The sequence below is a fragment of the Neoarius graeffei genome, chromosome 11 (genome assembly GCF_027579695.1).
Source record: "Neoarius graeffei isolate fNeoGra1 chromosome 11, fNeoGra1.pri, whole genome shotgun sequence".
Lineage (NCBI taxonomy): Eukaryota > Metazoa > Chordata > Actinopteri > Siluriformes > Ariidae > Neoarius > Neoarius graeffei.
The window spans coordinates 8,174,607-8,198,809 of record NC_083579.1 but is presented as its reverse complement, the minus strand read 5'-3'; the positions used below and the strand labels follow the sequence as shown (position 1 = coordinate 8,198,809).

The 24,203-nt window shown below is 41.4% G+C and overlaps 1 protein-coding gene across 1 annotated transcript in view; it reads right to left on the bottom strand.

Moving 5' to 3' along the window:
* Window positions 1–2,954: 2,954 nt before the first annotated feature.
* Window positions 2,955–24,203, bottom strand: part of actn2b (actinin, alpha 2b) — a 69,642-nt gene continuing 48,393 nt past the window's right edge. The window contains exons 10-21 of the mRNA XM_060932872.1: window positions 23,579–23,809; window positions 21,660–21,807; window positions 21,410–21,560; window positions 16,918–17,026; window positions 16,677–16,817; window positions 14,236–14,418; window positions 13,951–14,085; window positions 8,301–8,480; window positions 7,812–7,958; window positions 6,840–6,905; window positions 6,328–6,486; window positions 2,955–3,764 (exon numbers count right to left, since the gene is read on the bottom strand). Of these exons, the coding sequence (XP_060788855.1) occupies window positions 3,606–3,764; window positions 6,328–6,486; window positions 6,840–6,905; window positions 7,812–7,958; window positions 8,301–8,480; window positions 13,951–14,085; window positions 14,236–14,418; window positions 16,677–16,817; window positions 16,918–17,026; window positions 21,410–21,560; window positions 21,660–21,807; window positions 23,579–23,809 (1,809 nt within the window). The 3' untranslated portion in view covers window positions 2,955–3,605. The remainder of the gene's footprint in view (window positions 3,765–6,327; window positions 6,487–6,839; window positions 6,906–7,811; window positions 7,959–8,300; window positions 8,481–13,950; window positions 14,086–14,235; window positions 14,419–16,676; window positions 16,818–16,917; window positions 17,027–21,409; window positions 21,561–21,659; window positions 21,808–23,578; window positions 23,810–24,203) is intronic.

Genomic DNA, 24,203 nt, shown 5'->3' with positions numbered 1-24,203 from the left:
AGAAAGAAAGAATGGATGGATGGTTGAATGAATAAATGAATGAATGAATGAATGAATGAATGGAAGGAAGGAAGGAAGGAAATAGATAAATAAATAATTAATGAATGAATGAAAGAAAGAAAGAAAGAAAGAAAGAAAGAAAGAAAGAAAGAAAGAAAGAAAGAAAGAATCAGTGAAAGGGAGTAAGGAAGGGAGGAAAGAAAGAGTGAAATAAATAAATAATGAATGAATGAGAGGAAAGAAAGAGAAAGAAAGGAAGGGAGGAAAGAAAGACAAAGAAAGAAAGGGAGGAAAGAAAGAATTAGATAGATAAATAAATAAATAATGAATTAATGAATGAATGAAAGAGAGGAAGAAAGGGAGGAAAGAAAGAAAAAGAAAGAGTGAAATAAATAAAGAAAGAATGAATGAATTAAATAATCAGTGAAAGGGAGGAAGGAAGAGAGGAAAGAAAGAGTGAAATAAAGAAAGAATGAATGAATGAGTCCACCTGGCAGTCTGGCTCCATGTCCTGCTCAGTGATGTAATGATTTTCCAATGACTTCGATCATATCCACCACCATAATGTATAGAATAGCTTTAGATATTTATTTCATTCTTCTTTGGGCATTTCAGTTCTGTCATTTTCAAACTTCTCTGAGCTTTTGAACCAGTCTAAAAAAAATTCAAGAATTTTCATAATACTTAAAGATGAAGAATGAAAACAAACCGGTGAAAGGACAGGAGCAATTTGTGAAAAATGTGATAATAATTATTGAAAAATCAAAAAAGATATTCTTACCATCAAATACTTTCACTGCATATTTTGTTGCTTTTTTTGTATTTTGGGGGGTTTTGTTTTCGAGTAGAGTTTTTATTTCATTCTCAGTTGGTTCAGCAACATGCTCCGCCATTTTGTTTTTCTTGGTATATGAGCTGATATCCTAGTAATAGAGTAGCCAGAGCGAATGATGGCTCATATCCACTGACTGCAGATTATTCACACCACCACATTGATGTGATTTTATATATACAGTGGTGCTTGAAAGTTTGTGAACCCTTTAGAATTTTCTATATTTCTGCATAAATATGACCTAAAACATCATCAGATTTTCACACAAGTCCTAAAAGTAGATAAAGAGAACCCAGTTAAACAAATGAGACAAAAATATTATACTTGGTCATTTATTTATTGAGGAAAATGATCCAATATTACATATCTGTGAGTGGCAAAAGTATGTGAACCTCTAGGATTAGCAGTTAATTTGAAGGTGAAATTAGAGTCAGGTGTTTTCAATCAATGGGATGACAATCAGGTGTGAGTGGGCACCCTGTTTTATTTAAAGAACAGGGATCTATCAAAGTCTGATCTTCACAACACATGTTTGTGGAAGTGTATCATGGCACGAACAAAGGAGATTCCTGAGGACCTCAGAAAAAGTGTTGTTGATGCTCATCAGGCTGGAAAAGGTTACAAAACCATCTCTAAAGAGTTTGGACTCCACCAATCCACAGTCAGACAGATTGTGTACAAATGGAGGAAATTCAAGATCATTGTTACCCTCCCCAGGAGTGGTCGACCAACAAAGATCACTCCAAGAGCAAAGCGTGTAATAGTTGGCAAGGTCACAAAGGACCCCAGGGTAACTTCTAAGCAACTGAAGGCCTCTCTCACATTTGGCTAATGTTAATGTTCACGAGTCCACCATCAGGAGAACACTGAACAACAATGGTGTGCATGGCAGGGTTGCAAGGAGAAGGCCACTGCTCTCCAAAAAGAACATTGCTGCTCATCTGCAGTTTGCTAAAGATCACGTGGACAAGCCAGAAGGCTATTGGAAAAATGTTTTGTGGACGGATGAGACCAAAATAGAATTGTTTGGTTTAAAGAAGTGTTATGTTTGGAGAAAGGAAAACCCTGCATTCCAGCACAAGAACCTTATCCCATCTGTGAAACATGGTGGTGGTAGTATCATGGTTTGGGCCTGTTTTGCTGCATCTGGGCCAGGACGGCTTGCCATCATTGATGGAACAATGAATTCTGAATTATACCAGCGAATTCTAAAGGAAAATGTCAGGACATCTGTTCATGAACTGAATCTCAAGAGAAGGTGGGTCATGCAGCAAGACAACGATCCTAAACACACAAGTTGTTCTACCAAAGAATGGTTAAAGAAGAATAAAGTTAATGTTTTGGAATGGCCAAGTCAAAGTCCTGACCTTAATCCAATCAAAATGTTGTGGAAGGACCTGAAGCGAGCAGTTCATGTGAGGAAACTCACCAACATCCCAGAGTTGAAGCTGTTCTGTACGGAGGAATGGGCTAAAATTCCTCCAAGCCGGTGTGCAGGACTGATCAACAGTTACCGCAAACATTTAGCTGCAGTTATTGCTGCACAAGGGGGTCACACCAGATACTGACAGCAAAGGTTCACATACTTTTGCCACTCACAGATATGTAATATTAGATCATTTTCCTCAATAAATAAATGACCAAGTATAATATTTTTGTCTCATTTGTTTAACTGGGTTCTCTTTATCTACTTTTAGGACTTGTGTGAAAATCTGATGTTTTAGGTCATATTTATGCAGAAATATAGAAAATGCTAAAGGGTTCACAAACTTTCAAGCACCACTGTGTATTTTATATATATGTAAAGAAATATAAATAATCCATCCATCCACACAGACAGTATGTGTATGTTCTAGTGATCATGCTTTTATTTTCTAGTGGTTCAGCTCCATAATGTCCAGTGTTTCTGTGAACATACCAAGGAATACTGTGTGCATTTACAAACCATTTCAGCATGAAGTGAAACCACACCAATGAATCTCAAGTTTTATTTTGCAATCAATGTGTTTCTTTTTTAAAAACAAATGGTGTTTGAGCCACAGAAAGAAGTTTCACTGAAACATACTGAAACGCAGCCAACTGGTGTAGAAATCAGATGAAACCAAACGAGAGCATTGTTCTTTAAATGTTCTTTATTTCACACAGACAAGAGTTCAATCGTCGAGTTCAATTCTTTATCATGCTACAGTATGGTGTGATGTTAGAGACAGTAATCCCATATCTGGTTACGTAAGCACATTAAAAGACCGTACGATTTGGATAATTTATGAAAAATAAAATGAAAATGTAGTTGTGTTATCCTGTGTAAATCAGCACACGTCTGTTCTCAACACTGTATGAAGATCATGATTCAGGATAAATGAATATGGTATTGGAAATTCCTGTTAGTGGATATTCAAACCCCGCCCCCTCACACACAGACAATCAAGTGTAACTCGTAGTACACACTCTGGTCTGGTATACACGTGACATTTTCATATCTAAACCATGAACCGTGTCGAACTGCAGCAGTGTCTATGTGCTTAATACAATATGTTCATTATTGTGGGAAATATTTCCATCAATGTCTATCAAGGACTGCATGATTAAACTCGGAGAATCAAACCGGATATTTTTTAATCCCCAAAATTGTGTGTCGTAACAAAAAAAGTAACATTCAATTAATATTTTCAGCTAAATATATTTCATGTGCATCTTTATTTAATAACATTACTGCTCTGTTTACCTTCATGGATTGATTTGTGTGTGTGTGTGTGTGTGCGCGCGCGCGAGGTTAAAGGTCGCTCTCGCCATAGAGGGCAGTGGAGAAGGCGGTGTAGTCCAGAGCTCCTGGTACGGCGCCGGGCCCGGTGTAAGGTGGCATCCTGGAGATGCAGTACTCAGCCTGGTCATGAGGAAGTTCTCGCCTCAACTCGTCTATCAGGATGTACGGCTGGAGGAGGAATTATGGGAAAAAAAAAAAATAAATCACTAAACGATCACAGCCATGACCAAACAATACTATTATTCTCACACATGACCCAGACATACTGATATATACACATATTTTATATTATATATATATATATATATATATATATATATATATATATATATATATATATATATATATATATATATATATATGCGCATGCATATATAAATATATATATGCATATATAATTCCCATATAATATCTCCAGTGACCTCCACAATTATTGGTACCCCTTGTAAAGGTTAGTTCGAAAAATTCCACCTTTTGGTGAAGTCGCTTCATCTCATACTAAAAAAAAAAATGAGAAAAATCCAACCTTTAATTGAAACAAATTTATTCAGAGAAAAACAAAATCCCTCATCAAAAAATATTTTCAACAAAAACATGTGCCACTATTATCGGCACCTCTGCGCTTAATACTTTGCGCACCCTCCCTTTGTCAGTAAAACAGCACGGAGTCTCTCCTGTAACATTTTCTAAGGTTGGAGACAGGCTTGTAGTACTCGAGTCGGATTCATGCCCTAATTTTAAGGACTTGTAACCCGACTTGGACTTGAGCACTGATGACTCGGACTCGTAAATTGGAGACGAGGACTCAGATTTTTTCTTTTTTTTTTGTAACATGCCATAATAATTTGGCATAAGATATTTATATCTACATTAATTTTTGTACTAATTTCATGCAAGAACGTCACACCTGCGTGCCTTGGCGTGAGCATCAGATAGACTTGCGGGGGCGCGCCGGACAGCGCGCGTGCCAAGTGGCTGTAAACGACTCGCACCTGCACAGGATTAAGGCGCAATCAGTGCGCCTATATAAAAACTGTGAAAACACACTTACTTTGCGAAGTATTGAGTTGCATTGCTGACACATTACCGAGCCTTATTTCCTTGTTTGGGTTCCTGATCCCTGATTTCCTGTTTCTCATCTTTGATTCTGCCGAGTCTACGATAGCCTGTTTGTGCCTCGCTCGACCTATTGCCTGTTTCACGATTTTACTTGCCATTCTGGATTGTTTACCGTCTTCACTTATATTAATAAAACACACCTTCTGCACTTACATCCGTCTCCCAACCATCTCTGACAGAATACTTCACACACCCTGATAAAGAGAAGCACATTCACCTGTTCATGCATCATGTTCAAGAACAAGCTAATGTTAATGGAGCTGAAACAGCCGCCGTCAAATGGTGCGATTGGAGTCTTGTTCTCGGATTAATAGTGGACTCGACTCAATTTTTTTTAAATGACTTGGACTTGAACACTGGGGACTCAAGACTGGACTCAGACTCCAGGTTTAGTGATTCAACTACAACACTGGTTGGAGATACAGAGCAGTCTCTCCAGATCATCCAGGGTTCTCAGCCCTTTCTTCTTGTGTGCTCTCCTCTTCAGCTCAGCCCATAGGTTTTCACTGGGGTTCAGATCAGGGGACTGAGATAGCCATGATGCGTTCAGCTAACCATTTTTGTATTGATCTGGACATAATGCTTTGGATCATCGTCCTGCTGGAAGATCCAATGACGACCCAGTTTTAGTTTCGGACAGAAGAGCCAGATTTAGATTTAAAATGTCCTAGAATTCCATGGAGTCGAGTCAAGTCAAGTTTATTTGTATAGCGCTTTGAACAGCAGACATTGTCACAAAGTAGCTTTCCAGAAAATTAAACATGAGCTAATTTTATCACTAATCAATCCCTAATGAGCAAGCCTGTGGTGATGGTGGTAAGGAAAAACTCCCTCAGACGACACGAGGAAGAAACCTTGAGAGGAACCAGATTCAAAAGGGAACCCATCCTCATCGTAATGTGATTATAAATAACTCACTTCTGTAACTGTGTCCTATAGAGTCACAAAGTATAACTGTGAAACCAGGAAATTCATTATAGTTTTAACATGAAGTCTGTTTTATTGAAGTTATAAACTGTTCATTGATGGAAACTTGAGTGCAAAACTGTTCATGACAACTGCAGTCGTAAAGTTAGCAAGTCAACTGTCGTCCTCAGGCATGAAAGCATTACTTTAAATGTCCAGAGTGTCTTCCAAATGCGACTTTCAACTGTCCATATGGGGCCGTCCTCTACAGGAGCGATGTGATGAGACTCCAGCCAGAAGTAGGGCATCAGGACGGATCAGGCAGGTCTGATGCGATGACGCCATGTACCCTAACAAGGTCTCCAAGGTCTTTGGAGGAAAAACGGCTCTAAATCACCACAGAACCGCCACCATATTTTACAGTTGGGATCGGGTTCTTTTCATTACAGCCATCCTTCTTTTTACACCAAACCCTCCTTGAGTGTTCATATGGTTTTAATGTTTTGTGTTTTAATGCTATGCCCACAACTAAACCCAAGCAATGAAAAGAAATTTTTGGCTCTTATTTTTTGGTCAAGAAGAACACAACCACCACTGCCAGTTTCATTGTGGGAATGATCCAAATGTCCCCACAAGGTGAAAATTGTCAGGTTTTACTATCTTGGAAGGAAATTTGGTCTTCAGTAGTAGATAAACACACACACACCTTGTCAGCAGCGAGGATCTTGAAGGATGCGACCACCTGATCTGCCGTGTCCGTGTCTCCAGTCTCTCGGGTCATGAAGTCAATGAAGGACTGGAAGGTTACAACTCCGGTAGCATTCGGGTCAACCAGCAGCATGATCCGGGCAAATTCCACCTCTCCCTAACACACAAACACACACAGTAGCGAAAAGAATCAACCCCAGTATCCAAGCTGATAATTTATATATACTCAAGCTAATTGAAAATGTATTAGCATCCAGAAACACATAATTTAAGGCTTTTTAATGAAAGTATCCATAATTTCATAAATTGATCATTTTTAGCTCTTTAAGAAATCCTGAGGTGAAAATTCATCTCAATATCCTGTTTATACAGTCACTGTTGTCATTTCCTCTTTGTGCAAAATGTTATTTAATTGAATAACATTACCACTGATAATTTAGCACGGACTGATATGAAGCGCTACAGTGGATGACGGTTGAATGATGAGTGAACTAACTGGGTAATACCTACCAGGTCATAGCCCATTGAAATGAGACACGCCCGAAAATCATCAGTGTCCATCGCGCCATTCTTCTTCTGCAATGTCCGGGTCAAAGGTCAGGCGTGAATGAAGGTCCGCAATGGAGGAAGCCAAAAAAAAAAAAATTAGAGATTGAGAAAGGAGGACATGCAGGAGGAGATTGGCTAAAGAGCCTTAGTGTACATGGAATAAAGACTGATCTGAGAACAGTACCAGAGGATTAGCTATAGTATTTATTGCATGCACTATGATTAAAGACTGATCTGAGAACAGTACCAAAAAATTAGCTCGTGTTTTTATTGCATGTTTTGTGATTAAAGACTGATCTGAGAACAGTACCAGAGGATTAACTAGTGTTTATTGTATATATTGTGATTAAAGACTGATCTGAGAACAGTACCAGAGGATTAGTTATAGTGTTTATTGAATGTATTATGATGAAAGACTGATCTGAGAACAGTACCAGAGAATTAGCTACAGTGTTTATTGCATGGATTATGATGAAAGACTGATCCGAGAACAGTACCAGAGGATTAGCTATAGTGTTTATTATAGATAGATAGATAGATAGATAGATAGATAGATAGATAGATAGATAGATAGATAGATAGATAGATAGATAGTGATTAAAGACTGATCTGAGAACAGTACCAGAGGATTAGCTAGCATTTATTGCATGGATTATGATGAAAGACTGATCTGAGAACAGTACCAGAGGATTAGCTACAGTGTTTATTGTATATATATTGTGATTAAAGACTGATCTGAGAACAGTACCAGAGGATTAGTTAGTGTTTATTGCATGTACTATGATTAAAGACTGATCTGAGAACAGTAGCACAGGATTAGCTAGTGTTTATTGCATGTATTTTGATTAAAGACTGATCTGAGAACAGTACCAGAGGATTAGTGATAGTGTTTATTGCATGTATTTTGATTAAAGACTGATCTGAGAACAGTACCCGATCAAAATGGTTGAAGGAGGAGCGGAACTCATTCATCTGCTCCTGGCTGATGCCTTTGGCGTCACGGGTCAGAATCTGAGTCTCGATCTCATTAATAGTGCGAGCGATGGTGGTCAGGAGCAGCTCCCAACCAACACGGATATGCTGCAGGGAAAGAGGGAACGAATGAACTGATGGACAGAAGACAAAAACGTATAGCACTCAAAAAGTTCAGAATACAAGTGTTATCGTGAATGATTTTCTAGTTGATATAATAAAGAACGGGTGAAGAATTAAAGGCCAAGACTTTACTCTCACGCCATGTTTCTTTATCTAGCCAATCAGAGATGAGAATTTCATCACATTACTGTTTTCACTCTGGATATTTTGTAAGCTATGGCCGTAACATTACTGAACTGATAAGACTTTTTGTAGCGCAAGTGTTATCATATAGAAAAAATTGCAATTAGTCATATTCTTTATATCTGTGTGTGTGTGTACACACACCTCCATGGTGTAGCTGGTGTGTTTGTTGTCGAATATGAGCGACTCCTGGATGAGCTGGTGGTCTCCCTCCAGTTTATCGATGTTGGGTTTATAGTTAACGATCATATGCTCACATTGCTTCAATTGTGTCATCTGATCCTCCAAAGTCCCGCCCAGTTCCAGGGAGCATCGGCCAATCTCCTGTCTCACACACACACACACACACACACACACACACAATCAATCATCTTTTGTCCATCTTTATTAAAATTCTACCCAAACACTAAAATCGCCAAACATCTGAATTAAGTACTTTTATTTATTTAGATTAGATTAGATAAAACTTTATTGATCCCTTTGGGAGGGTTCCCTCAGGGAAATTAAGATTCCAGCAGCATCATTACAGATAAACAGAGAAAAGAAATAGAGAAAACTTCTAGATAAATTAAAATAAATTAAGTATTTACTAGGGCTGTCGAAGTTAACGCGATAATAATGCATTAAAGCAATCTCAATTTATCGCGATTAAAAAAAAATAGTGCCGTTAACGCAAATTCTAATTTGGCCCTGCGAGTCACCCGTAGTTCATGTTGAGGCTTTTCGCGCGCTGCTTCAATAGTGTGAGTGATGGAGAAAGGTCTGTTAAACGGTAAGTTTCTGTGGCAGCGGAGGTGTGGTCAAGCATCGGTCTGTGACAGGAGGGCGGAGTCAGGGAAGGTAAGTGGCAGAATCACTACACATGATGTCAATTAACCCGTGTTTGTGTCTTCCCAGTGACCGCGCCCTATTTAAGGAGAGAGAGCGAGAGCAGAGAGAGCTCTCTCCCGAACATGTATACGTCAGTTACGTCGCTACGTTTGCATAAACCTTGGCGCGAATATCGAAGCAAAAACAACACGGAAGAAGCAGCAGCAGCAACAATAATAATAATAATGGATGACTAAGCGTTTGTACAGCTGCGGCTTCTCGGCGCTTAAAAATGGCGATCTTTCGCAGTCTTGTTATTGTTGTTGGTCTTAACAACTCCGCCCCCCCGCTGACGTAAGCGGTTCTTTCCTCTGGCCCAGCAGAGAGTTGGTGCTAGCCTGGAACCGGTTTTTCTGGCCCCAGAGCCAGTTCTTTGTCAGTGGAAACAGAAAACCTGGTTCCAAACTAAGCACTGGCCCCGAACCAGCCCTGGAACTGCTTTGGTGGAAAAGGGGCAAGTGTGGGCTAAGCAGCACATCCCAGTCCGTGATGTCATAACAGTCCCTGAGGGCATCTTCCATTTCAGCTAGTTGTTGCAGGCTGCCTTTGAACCAGGGGGGTGTACTTCGGCTGTAGAAGAACCAGGTTGTGGTCAGACTTCCCTAGTGGGGGGAGGGGTGTGACTCTGTATGCATCCCTCACATTAGCATACAGTAAGTCAATTGTCCTGTTGTTCCTTGTTGGACAATCCACAGCCTGGTAAAAAGCAGCCAAAGTAGAGTCCAAAGTAGCGTGATTAAAGTCCCCAGAAATGATAAATGCCTCAGGGTGCTGTGTCTGCAGCCTTGCTGTGACAGAGTGAATCCTCTCACATGCAGCGGCTGCGGCTGCCCTCGGAGGGATGTACAGTAAACACAGATGGTGATCACGTGACTGAACTAGCAGCTCCAAGTCCGGGCAACATAAAACTGTCTTTACGGAGATATGTCCAGGGTTACACCAGCAGTTGTTAACATAAATGATGAGTCCCCCACCTTTGCTTTTCCCGCATGCGTTAGTGTCTCTGTCGGCTCTCACAGCAGTGAATCCCCGCAGGTCCACGTTAGCATCCGGTACAAGGTGTGTTAGCCATGTCTCCAGAAAGATAAATAAGCTGCTCTCCCGGTAAATTCGCTGGTTGTTCAGAGCGGAAAGCTCGTCGACTTTATTCGGCAGCGAGTTCACATTCCCCATGATAACGGAGGGAATGGATGGTTTGTAGCACTGCCGGTTGTCTGCTAGCCTAGCCTTTAGCTTAGCTCCAGCCTTGCAGCCCCTAGGTTTCCTCCTCAGCTCAGCCGGGATGGGGTGTCGTATCCCGGCTCGTCCCATTGTTTTCAGGGCCAGCAGCTCCTCTCTCGAATAAGTGAGAAAACTGGCTCCTGGTTGCGTGTTAAAGTTAAATATATCCATGTTACATAGTAAAACACACTGTCTTCATAAGAAGAGCAGAAAAGTAAAAAAAAAAAGGTGAAAAAAGAGGTTTAAAGAGCTAAAAACTACAGAGCTACTGGAGAGGCAGCCGTCTCACAGCGCCCATACGAGAGTAAGCAATCAGTTATAATTAATATTAGAATTTAATTAGTAATAAATTAAATTTATGGGTAAGAGCAGGGGTGGGCAATTATTTTTTCCATGGGGCCACATGAGAAACAGAAAATTTTGTGGAGGGCCGGACCAAAAGGCTGAACTAAATTCTGCATAATATTAATTGTATTTCTTTATATAAAGCAGTAAATAACATTGTTTTTACAAGCTGCTAAGACTGGTAAGAGTCTGGGGAAAAAACGAGCTTGCCTTACAAAAAAATGTCATTTATTCAATCAAATTTCCCAAAACAATGGTTAACAAAATGTGAACGTTTGTACCATTTTTTTTTCAGTCACATTCACCCCAAAACACAATAAAGGCATCACAATATTGTCTTTCTACTCCAAATATCAAGCAAGATACATCATATTATAATGATGATGCCGTGTCGATTCGGTGTAGGTATCAGATTGGCTCGGGCTCCGGCGCCTGCTGGTGACGTCACACTATGTGATTGGCTGGACCGTTTGAAGGATGACGTACAAGTTTGTGGTTGGTCTGGACAAATTATGGAAGCAGTTATCGCGGGATTAGGTTTCATGGGATTTCATGTCATGTTTCTGTCGCACACATTGCGTTTTTGTTGAACACAACTTCAAAATAAAAGCAATGCACATTCAGTCCATGCATGAGGTAAAATTAGAAAATATGTTTATTTTGTAATTTCTAATTAACCTTACGCGGGCCGGTCAGAATGAACCAAAGGGCCGGATGCGGCCCGCGGGCCGGAAAATGCCCAGGTCTGGGTAAGAGCATCTGCTAAATGTCTGTAATGTCCTGTAATGTCATAAATAAATCACTTATGAGAACTCAGGTTAAAAATATATTACTCTGAAAATTTAAACTCTAAATTTTCTTCTTTTCTTTAATCTAGCTAATCTTTGAAAATTTATGACAGCATAATAGGTTAAAAAAAATAAATACAGAGATAGGGGAGTGTGTAATATTCTGAGAAAAAAAACAACTCAGAATTTCCGAGATTAAAGCCATAATTTGTGAAAAAACTCAGATATTCTCTGAAATTATAAAAGTCATAAAGTTTATCTCATCTCATTATCTCTAGCCGCTTTATCCTGTTCTACAGGGTCGCAGGCAAGCTGGAGCCTATCCCAGCTGACTACGGGCGAAAGGCAGGGTACACCCTGGACAAGTCGCCAGGTCATCACAGGGCTGACACATAGACACAGACAACCATTCACACTCACATTCACACCTACGCTCAATTTAGAGTCACCAGTTAACCTAACCTGCATGTCTTTGGACTGTGGGGGAAACCGGAGCACCCGGAGGAAACCCACGCGGACACGGGGAGAACATGCAAACTCCGCACAGAAAGGCCCTCGCCGGCCACGGGGCTCGAACCCGGACCTTCTTGCTGTGAGGCGACAGCGCTAACCACTACACCACCGTGCCGCCCCATAAAGTTTATATTTAAAAAAAAAAAACATCAAAAACAAACAAAACGAATCCCTTAGAATTTCTGAGATTAGTCATAAATTTCCAGGAAAAAAAAAAAAAAATCAGATATTCTCTTAGATTATAAAGTCATGAAGTTAAAAAAAAAACCTCAGAATTTCTTAAAGTCATAAATTTCTGAGAAAAAATGCAGATATTCTTTGACATTACAAAGTCAAAGTAAAAAAAACAGAATTTCTGAGATTAAAGTCATAAATTTCTGAGGAAATACTCAGATATTCTCTGAAACTATAAAATCATGAAGGTAAACAAAACAAAAACCCTTAGAATTTCTCAGATTAAAGTCATAAATTTGTGAGGCGGGGAAAAAAAAAAAAAACCTCATTCTGAGATTATAGTCAAAGTTAAAAAAACAATTTCTGAGATTAAATTCGTAAATTCCTGAGAAAAAAAAAAACTCAAATTCTGAGATTATAAAGTCATAAAGTAAAAAAAAAAAAAAAAAAAACTCAGATTTTCCGAGATTAAAGTAGTAAAATTATGAGTAAAAAATTCAGATATTCTCTGACAGCAATCACACGCTTCCCGGCTGCAGTGCATTCTGGGAAATGTAGTTGAAAATCTCTTGTACTTTATTTTTTATATCGCATGTTTGACGGGGGGCGGCACGGTGGTGTAGTGGTTAGCGCTGTCGCCTCACAGCAAGAAGGTCCTGGGTTCGAGCCCCGGGGCCGGCGAGGGCCTTTCTGTGCGGAGTTTGCATGTTCTCCCCGTGTCCGCGTGGGTTTCCTCCGGGTGCTCCGGTTTCCCCCACAGTCCAAAGACATGCAGGTTAGGTTAACTGGTGACTCTAAATTGACCGTAGGTGTGAATGTGAGTGTGAATGGTTGTCTGTGTCTATGTGTCAGCCCTGTGATGACCTGGCGACTTGTCCAGGGTGTACCCCGCCTTTCGCCCGTAGTCAGCTGGGATAGGCTCCAGCTTGCCTGCGACCCTGTAGAAGGATAAAGCGGCTAGAGATAATGTGATGTGATGTGATGTGATGTTTGACGGGGCGGCACGGTGGTGTAGTGGTTAGCACTGTCGCCTCACAGCAAGAAGGTCCTGGGTTCGAGCCCCGGGGCTGGCGAGGGCCTTTCTGTGCGGAGTTTGCATGTTCTCCCCGTGTCCGTGTGGGTTTCCTCCAGGTGCTCCGGTTTTCCCCACAGTCCAAAGACATGCAGGTTAGGTTAACTGGTGACTCTAAATTGAGCGTAGGTGTGAATGTGAGTGTGAATGGTTGTCTGTGTCTATGTGTCAGCCCTGTGATGACCTGGCGACTTGTCCAGGGTGTACCCCGCCTTTCGCCCGTAGTCAGCTGGGATAGGCTCCAGCTTGCCTGCGACCCTGTAGAACAGGATAAAGCGGCTAGAGATAATGAGATGAGATGAGATCGCATGTTTGATGAGGAAAGACTGCATTTCCTCTCACTCTCCGCTCAGACATTGCGTCTGCGGTGTGATGACGTTGATTCAAGCTTGCAGAGTAAAGCGATGTGGTTCTTTGACCAAAAATAAATAACTAAAAAAAATTTTTTTAAAAATCAATACATTAAAAAAAAATTCTTGTAAATTTATGACTTTATAATCTCAAAGAATATCAGGGATGTTTCTTGTAAATTTACATCTTAAAGCTTGTCGATTTGGAGTTTTTTCTGAAAATATTCCTTCCTTCCTCAGCTCCATTTTTAATTTTTTTCCCTATACTGGCTCTAATACACCATCATAGACATTTCCTGATTTCTGTAACCTGAATTTGAAGTATGAATTCAGACTTATCGTATATTGAAACATCTAAAGACTCACAGCATTTTCATTCACATTAAAATCCTCTTTTTCTTTCAGTGTGATTTAACTCCTTCTGTTCGTGTGAAAGTGTGTGTATGGAGTAAAAGCAGCACCTCGACGCGGGTCTGGATCCAGGGGCCAATGATGTTGGCCTGGGCAGCAAACTGACGCCGGAGCCTCTCGTTAGCATGCTGTCGCGCGAGTTCCTCCTGCAAAGCGCCATCTCTCTGAGGAACCAGCTTCTTCACCTACATACACACGTTTGAATATTTAAACAGAAACTGGTTGTGTCCTGATTTTAAAGTGTGTATGTGTTTTATATATATATATATATATATATATATATATATATATATGTGTGTACTGTATGTGTGTGTGTGTGTGTACGCGCATCAAACCTTGTCCCACTTGCTCATGAGCTCCTCGGTGCTGATGGTGCTGTAGGGGTTGATGAGGTCGCCACGGATACCGTAACTATGGAAGATCTTCTGCACTTCCTGTTGAATGCCCAGGATGGCCTGTCTCTCTGAGTCCGCTTCTGGAAGAGTGGCTTTAAATTGTTCATGGGCTGTGATGAGACTCTACACACACACACACACACACACACACATTGAAAATGCCATTTTTTAAAATTATAATTCTATACTTTGTGTGTGTGTGTGTGTGTGTGCGCGCGCGCGTCAGGGCTTTACATTAGCACCCGCCCACTCGCCAAATGCGGGTAAAATTTGGCTTTGGCGGGTAATAACTTTAGTCCCACTAGCCACTTTGGCGGGTGGTCTATTCTGTGGTATGACAATATATTTTAATTGTAGTTTTCTCTGAAGGCATCTGATATAATAAACACGTTGCAATGTAACATTACGCGCCTACAACTCCCATGAGCACCTGCATAAACATTCTGACAACATGTTAGAATTATTTAGAACGTTCATTGCCATCTCAGATAAAATCAATGATACGGTAACCTGTGGTTAATGAACGAAGCAACAAAGTTGCTGACGACTAACAAGCGCACTATGTGGTGCCATATCGCTGGAGTTTCAAACCCTGCTGCTCAGGGGAAAAAGGGGCAGAGATGATCAGGGCCGGAGCAACATTTTAAAATCACCGAGGTCCGTGATGCACAAAGCACGCGCCGAAAAATGTTCGACATATTTAAATGAGAGGGGTGAATTACACATCACACAAGAGATCGATTCCTGAAATTACTTTTAATGGTGTTTGAACTGAATATCATCAGTTTTGAAAAAAAAATCATGTATGTGGCAAGAGTAAGAATAATTTAAGCTTGTTTAATGGTTTGATCTGGCCCAAGCAATGAGGACAAAAGATACCCTAACCATGCAGCCTATGGAATTAAGATACATTAACAATCTGGCATCCGTTACACCAACACAAAAAAAATTCTGGGAAAAAAAAATCAGTATACACCACCACGTTTTAGGCAAAGTTATCCAAGGCAAACATAAGTTGAAACTTTCCACTCTATTGCTTTGGCTTATCGAATGATTTATTTTTAAAATAACAAACAAGGCAGGCTACAACTGTGCTGCTTCGAAAATGTAAATTGAACAGCTTGATGAAAGTGCGCTGATGGTTACCATGAAAACCCCGTGTCTCCTGCACTGCGTTCCTCCCCCAAGTCACGCGCTCATTCGCTTTTGTGTTCTTGGTCTCAGAGCCGTGCGCACGAAACACACACAGAAGACAGAATCAGCGTTTAACATAATTAACAATGCACTTTTTATGGAGACGTTTTAATGTTATTCATTATTTTTTATCCAGTTGAATATTTAGTGTACAAATATATTTTCAGCTTTTAAAAATGACCGAGGTCCGGACCTCGGTGGCCTCAGAGCTGGCTGCGGCCATGGAGATGAACAAGACGCTAATAGGAAGATAAGACAGTTCAATGACAAATGGAAGTTCGGGTGAGATTGGCTAGTTCATAGCAAAACCGAAAATACCATGTACTGCGAAGACTGTAGAAAGTCTGGCAAAGACAGGCACCAGTAATTTTAAACTCGAAACTATAAAGGACCACGAAAAGTCAAATGCACACATCGGTAGTATAACATCAAAACAGGCGAAGACAGCTGGTTCACTACAGGACAGCATTGCTTTCAGTCCCTGGCTGTCATGAAGTCGGCTGAGCTGGAGAGGATGGAGCTGCTGTTTAGAAACGTTCGCGCGATTGTAAAGAAGTTGATCCCGCCCCAGCTATCAACTTATGGCCTACTGGAAGCCTCAGGTCACGAAGACCATTTTTCATGGACCATTCAGACCCATCTGATGATGAATGTAATGAGGACATTTAATGTCTCTCTCTACACACACACACTTAATAGATAATACATAATAATACTTGATAATACACATAATACTTGCATATCAAAACATCAAATGTTTTTCAATGATAAATGTTTTGAATTGGACTTTTAATATTAGAATCAGTTCAGTTGTACTGAATGTTATTTTTCATATTATACGATATTTCATATTGTAAGGGGCTTGAATTTGAGTTCAATAAACAGAATACTCTGTTTATATTTTTGTCTGAATTGGTTGCATGTTTTCATATAGGGAGCTACCTTAACAGCACTGAATACTTGAGTGCTACTGTAGAGATACATTATATGCTGCCATTCATAATTAAATCTAGATCTTCCAAACTTTAACGTATCATGGTGAAGAAAAAACTGATTTCCTGGCAACAAAATTGTGGCTAGTGAAAAGGCTGAATGGCTAGTGACTCGGGAAAACCACTAGCCACAGTAGCCAGTGAGCAAAAAAGTTAATGTAAAGCCCTGGTGTGCGCGTGTGTGTGTGTATGCACCTGGACTTCCTCAACAGTGTGCACTATGAACATGTCCTGCAGGTCCTCCATGGCTCCCTCCATCCAGTTGTTGAAGGGAGCGGATCTCTTTGCGTACTCCAGGAACAGCTGCTCCACCGTCTCCAGAAGCTTCTCAGTCCTCTGAACACACACACACCAGATTTTCCAAACAATACATTCTGTCTGTTAGGAGAAGAAAAACAAACAAACAAACAAAAAAACCCATCCACACCCACAATACCTCCAGTGCCTCACGGCGTTTCTGGGTGAGCGTCCCAAGCTTGTCCCAGACATCACAGATACTCTGACACCTCTGATTCACTGCTGCGACATCATGATAGTCCAACTCACTGTCACACACACACACCAGTTCCTTATGAAATCTATTCTCAGAGTAATCCTGCGAATTTTACGATTTATTGTACGATTTTCAGCACAATTTTTGTTCTCGCAGATCGTACAAAGATCATACGAGTTCTTTAAGAACAAACTGTGCCGCTCCGCTCACCAGTGCCCAGGTTAGTGCCAAAGTTTTGGCATTGTGAGAAATTTGAGATTAAAGTCTCAGAGCTGCAAGGATGCTTGTATAAAAAATATTTCCACCAAGAGGAGGACGGTATAGGACTACAGGAAAAACAATCAATCACTCATTCATGGGGTAGTGTGATGACTATAGACCACAAAGAATAAAACATGCTGTGTTGAGCTGCTTCGTAATTTTGGCTCGTTATCCATCTGTCCTATGAAGCGCTGTCCGATCAGTTTTGCAGCATTTGACTGAATCTGACCAGAAAGTATCTCAGGGAAGTTTATTCCTGTTTCTAGGCTCCTATCAGCACCTTTTTTCCCTTTCTTCTATTATTTCTTGTAAAATTGTAATTCATTATTCTGTGCTGTAAAATCATTAAAGTGAACTAACGTATTAAAATGTAGAAAGAGACGGGATTTTATTCAGTGTCCCTTTACGCCATTTCATGCCGTGAAGGTCAGACAGGCGCCTTAAAATGTTTAACATACAGTGGGGCAAAAAAGTATTTAGTCAGTCACCAATTGTGCAAGTTCTCCCACTTAAAAAGATGAGAGAGGCCTGTAATTTTCATCATAGGTACACCTCAACTATGAGAGACAAAATGAGAAAAAAAAATCCAGAAAATCACATTGTCTGATTTTTAAAGAATTTATTTGCAAATTATGGTGGAAAGTAAGTATTTGGTCAATAACAAAAGTTCATCTCAATACTTTGTTATCTACCCTTTGTTGGCAATGACAGAGGTCAAACGTTTTCTGTAAGTCTTCACAAGGTTTTCACACACTGTTGCTGGTATTTTGGCCCATTCCTCCATGCAGATCTCCTCTAGAGCAGTGATGTTTTGGGGCTGTCGCTGGGCAACACAGACTTTCAACTCCCTCCAAAGATTTTCTGTGGGGTTGAGATCTGGAGACTGGCTAGGCCACTCCAGGACCTTGAAATGCTTCTTACGAAGCCACTCCTTCATTGCCCGGGCAGTGTGTTTGGGATCATTGTCATGATGAAAGACCCAGCCACATTTCATCTTCAATGCCCTTGCTGATGGAAGGAGGTTTTCACTCAAAATCTCACGATACATGGCCCCATTCATTCTTTCCTTTACACGGATCAGTCGTCCTGGTCCCTTTGCAGAAAAACAGCCGCAAAGCATGATGTTTCCACCCCCATGTTTCACAGTAGGTATGGTGTTCTTTGGATGCAACTCCGCATTCTTTCTCCTCCAAACACGACAAGTTGAGTTTTTACCAAAAAGTTCTATTTTGGTTTCATCTGACCATATGACATTCTCCCAATCCTCTTCTGGATCATCCAAATGCTCTCTAGCAAACTTCAGACGGGCCTGGACATGTACTGGCTTAAGCAGGGGGACACGTCTGGCACTGCAAGATTTGAGTCCCTGGCGGCGTACCGTGTTACTGATGGTAGCCTTTGTTACTTTGGTCCCAGCTCTCTGCAGGTCATTCACTAGGTCCCCCCGTGTGGTTCTGGGATTTTTGCTCACCGTTCTTGTGATCGTTTTGACCCCACAGGGTGAGATCTTGCGTGGAGCCCCAGATCGAGGGAGATTATCAGTGGTCTTGTATGTCTTCCATTTTCTAATAATTGCTCCCACAGTTGATTTCTTCACACCAAGCTGCTTACCTATTGCAGATTCAGTCTTCCCAGCCTGGTGCAGGTCTACAATTTTGTTTCTGGTGTCCTTTGACAGCTCTTTGGTCTTGGCCATAGTGGAGTTTGGAGTGTGACTGTTTGAGGTTGTGGACAGGTGTCTTTTATACTGATAACGAGTTCAAACAGGTGTCATTAATGCAGGTAACGAGTGGAGGACAGAGGAGCCTCTTAAAGAAGTTACAGGTCTGTGAGAGCCAGAAATCTTGCTTGTTTGTAGGTGACCAAATACTTATTTTACCGAGGAATTTACCAATTAATTCATTAAAAATCCTACAATGTGATTTCCTGGATTCTTCCCCCCCATTCTGTCTCTCATAGTTGAAGTGTACCTATGATGAAAATTACAGGCCTCTGTCATCTTTTTAAGTGGGAGAACTTGCACAATTGGTGGCTGACTAAATACTTTTTTGCCCCACTGTATAAGATGAGGCAAGAAATGCCTAGATAGATTGATAACACACTCTTCACAAATAAAGCCTTATAAAGACATGCTGGGCGGCTCGTGGTGGAAACGTCATGCTCCGTTTATGATGCAGTCGGTGTACGAGGTCAACCAGATTAGCGAGATACGCCACAAGGTGAACTGAGCCTTTAGCTATGTAATGGAGGCAGAGAATGGTTAGCACTTGTCTTTATCATACACACTCACTCTCAAAAACACACACAGGTTCAGATGGAGATAGCATGAACTAAAATAGCATCGCAGTGACACACTGTGCTGAGAATGCATGTACGTATGGACAGCGTGTGCAACAAGGGATGTTATTTCATTCCTATCGTTCGCTGGAAGACAAAACATGACAAATCGACTCCGAGACGTAAATAGACCACATACTACACTACAAACACAAAAGCGACATTTTCACTGGCTTAACAAATTACCCATAATCCTCCACAATTATCGCTACGTCCACCATCAGGAGGGCTGTGCAGCATTTTAAAGGTGCATTCGGCAAGATTAACCTTTTATGTTCCAAGATTAGCTCTCTAATGCTTAAGTACGTGGGTTTGACATCCTGTAACAGTTCTTTTTAACTCCTTGAGACTTGAACCATGTTCGCAAAGCTCTATGTGGGCGGAGCTTCAATTGATCATCATCTTGGAATCACTTCTCTATCAATAGTAACCTGGCAAAGTTTCTCTTGTAATCTGAGTAATAGCTGCCATTTTCCACTCAGGACAAATCCAAAATGGCTTCCGATTCCTTTTCATTGCAGCCTACATAGGATACATCGTCACACAGCCACCCATCATTACAAATAACATAGAAAGGCATTTCAATATTTATGTATCCACAGAAAATGCCTGGCTGGCTGCTTGTTTACCCTTTGTATTTTCACTGAAGATAAAAGTATTGGCACCCTCAGCTGTCTAAATGCATAGGTAGCTGTTAAGTGAAAGGATGTACCTCTTATTTCAACTAAAACATTGAATCGAGTCAAACGGTATCCTGATATCTCAAGGGCGGCACGGTGGTGTAGTGGTTAGCACTGTCGCCTCACAGCAAGAAGGTTCCGGGTTCGAGCCCAGTGGCCGACAAGGGCCTTTCTGTGCTGAGTTTGCATGTTCTCCCCCTGTCTGCGTGGGTTTCCTCCAGGTGCTACGGTTTCCCCCATGGTCCAAAGACATGCAGGTTAGGCTAATTGGTGGCTCTAAATTGACCGTAGGTGTGAATGGTTGTTTGTCTGTACGTGTCAGCCCTGTGATGATCTGCTGACTTGTCCAGGGTGTACCCCGCCTCTCGCCCATAGTCAGCTGGGATAGGCTCCAGCTTGCCTGCAACCCTGCACAGGATAAGCGGTTACGGATAATGGATGGAATGGATGGATCTCTCTACACCAGAGCCACGTCCATGTCACTCTACTCAACCTAACCTGAGCAGACATTATCCACGGCCGCTTAGTGGAAAGTTAGTACTAGTGTTGTAGTCAAGACCAAGTCATGACCAAGATGAGAGCGCATCGAAACCAAGATTTTGAGGGGTTGAGATCAAGTCAAGACCAAGACCAGACCAGTGGGTGTGAAGGGGGGGAGGGGTGATGGCCATTAACAGAAATGAAAATTCTGAATTCCCAGTGAGTCACGTTATTGGTTGCATTTGTGGCAGGAAGTTTTACATCCAGAGTGACGTACAGTGAGTACACACACAGCGCCTGTAGGAGCAGTTGGGGTTAGTTGCCTTGTTCAAGGGCATTTCAGCCATGGATTTTTCCTGCCGGTCCAGGGAATCAAATCAGCGACCCTTTAGGCCCAAGGCCGCTTCTATAACCTTTAGACCATGGCTGCCTAGTAATGATGTTAACAAATGAATCAGATAATGCACAACAATTTAGTGAAACCCCCACAGTTGTGGTCTTGACCGGCCCTGAGTCTCTATGTCCAAGACAAGACTAAGTAAAAAAAGCAGTCAATTCCAAGATGAAACCGAGACCTTCAAAAAGTAGTCCTGAGACCGGTCTCGTGTACTACAACACTAGTTAGCACACACAGTGTTAGCTGTCAAAGTTTGGGGTCAGAGGTTTAAAGGTCGTACTTAAGTTCCTGTGCAATGGCAGCGATCTGCTCCACTCTGTCCTGATGAGCCGAAAGGTCGCTCTCAAATGCTTCATGCTTCCTCAGCAAAGCTCGAACTTCCATCAGTGAAGCAGATTCGTAGTCTTTCTGAATCAAGAGCCCCTCTTTACCTGTCACACCCACACACACTCAACTGTTTGAATGAAATCGATCTGGATAGCATGTTTACACACCAATGTTCAGGATGCTATGCATTTGTTTCTACTCACCTGAAGCCCAGGTCTCATGACTGGTGGCTTTCTGATGGAATTTCTCAGCCAGGTGGTCGACTCTCAGGAGTTTACGGATCTCCGTCAGAAGCCATTCCTCGTAGCCTTTCTCCGCCTGCTCCAGACCCTGCCACGCACTGGCTATGTCCTAAACACACCCAAATACATGCTAAAACTCAAATGTACAGGTAAAAGTCATCCACATATTGTATAATTCACTCATTGCCCATCGCTTTGTAACTGATGGTTGGTTGCAAGTGGACATTCCAAGCTCTGGATGCCGAGGTATCCCGCTTGTAAATTTATTTTAACTCTGTCTCGGGGTCATCTGTCAGTCAATGGTATCTTTCGCTCTCATTCGTAGTCGTCCCAGTTGTGTCACTTCAAAGTTTAACTCGGTACCAATCCACTTTGCGTCACCAGTGGTTATTTCGCCTATCATAGCTACACATCACCGAATTTCATTGACTGAGATATAGTTGCTTTTATCTACGTGAGCAAAATGGTCGCGTCACGTATCCTGCGTTCATCAATTGTGCACGTCCTCAAAAATTAACACTACATGTCTGCAAGATGCAATACATGTATGAACAGTAGGGGCAGTGTAGAAGCAGAATAACCAACTAATCTCCTCAAGTGTCACCATGTTTATATCATGCAAATCTGGATGTTCTATACAGTCCAAGTTCTCTATTGTGCTCTCTAGTGGAATCTGTCAGTAACACATGTAGTACACAGGCAAGTATAGAAGAGTCCATATAAACAGCTGTTCCTTCACCAGCCTCTTTTCTCTCTCAAGGTTAATGAAGCAAAAACGTAGCTTGTCATGTTACTGTACATGTTACAGAGGAACCTCAAAGTCCTTTGTCTTAAAAATGCCAGAAAATGTAAAGTTAAAGAACTACACGGCTCTACTGTCAGAGCTGCTGTGTTAAGTTTTCTATCAGCACCGATGAGCTTTGAGAATTCCACAGTGCTGTGTGAGTTCAATCCTCTGTAATGATCTAATGCAGACCTGGGCATTTTACGGCCCGCGGGCCACATCCGGCCCTTTGGTTCATTCTGACCGGCCCGCATAAGGTTAATTAGAAATTACAAAATAAACGTATTTTCTAATTTTACCTCATGCATGGACTGAATATGCATTGCTTTTATTTTGAGGTTGTGTTCAACAAAAACGCAATGCGCGCGACATGAACATGACATGAAATCCCACGAAACCTAATCCCGCGATAACTACTTCCGTAATTTGTCCAGACCAACCACAAACTTGTACGTCATCCTTCAAACGGTCCAGCCAATCACATAGTGTGACGTCACCAGCAGGGGCCGGAGCCCGAGCCGATCTGTAGATCTGATACCTACACCGAATCGACTGATGATCATCTGTCAGCTGTGCTTCGCATCTCCACCTCAGACATTCAACCTGACTCTGATGCACTCGTTAAAGACCAACAGAGACTAGATTTCTCTCACTGAACAAATAAAAAAACTGAAAAACAACAAATTAGGTGATTAAACTACAAATGTGGGCATCATTATTATAATATGATGCATCTTGCTTGATATTTGGAGTAGAAAGACAATATTGTGATGTCTTTATTGTGTTTTGGGGTGAATGTGACTGAAAAAAAAAAATAGTACAAACGTTCACATTTTGTTAACCATTGTTTTGGGAAATTTGATTGAATAAATGACATTTTTTGTAAGGCAACCTCGTTTTTTTCCATACTCTTACCAGTCTTAGCAGCTTGTAAAAACAATGTTATTTATTGCTTTATATAAAGAAATACAATTAATATTATGCAGAATTTAGTTCTGCCTTTTGGTCCGGCCCTCCACAAAATTTTCTGTTTCTCATGTGGCCCCATGGAAAAAATAATTGCCCACCCCTGATCTAATGGATGCATCTGTCTCACCGACACCATCTTCCCCTCAGAGGGCATGAATGCAGGACGGTTGCTGATGCGCAGTTTGGTCTGCAGCGTGTTGAAGCTGATCTCCAGCTGACATTTCTCCTGAACTTTGGGCGGCTTGTGAAGGCGACGGTAGTCACGGAAGTCCTCGAGTTTACGCTGCATCAGAGCCACGGACTTTTCCGTCACACGGTTCTCCAACCACGGGGTTGTACGTCTTATCCACTCCAACAACTGGGGAGAAGAGAAGAGAAAAGAGACAGAAGAAGAGAAAGGAGACAGAAGAGAAGAGATGGAAGAAGAGAAGAAAAAAGAGACAAGACAGAAGGGAAGAGGCAGAAGAAGGGAAAAGAGATGAGACAAGACAGAAGAAGAGAGACAAGAAGAGAAGAGAAAAGACAAGACGAGAGAAAAAGAGGAGAAAAGTAAAGAGAAAAGAAAAGAAATGAGACAGAAGAAGGGAAAAGAGAAGGGGTGAGACAGAAAAAGAGGAGAAAAGTGAAGTGAAAAGAGAAGATGAGACAGAAGAGAAATGAGACAAGACAGAAGAGAAGAGACAGAAGAAGGGAAAAGAGACAAGACAGAAGAGAAGAAAGAAGGGAAAAGAGACAAGACAGAAGGGGAGAGA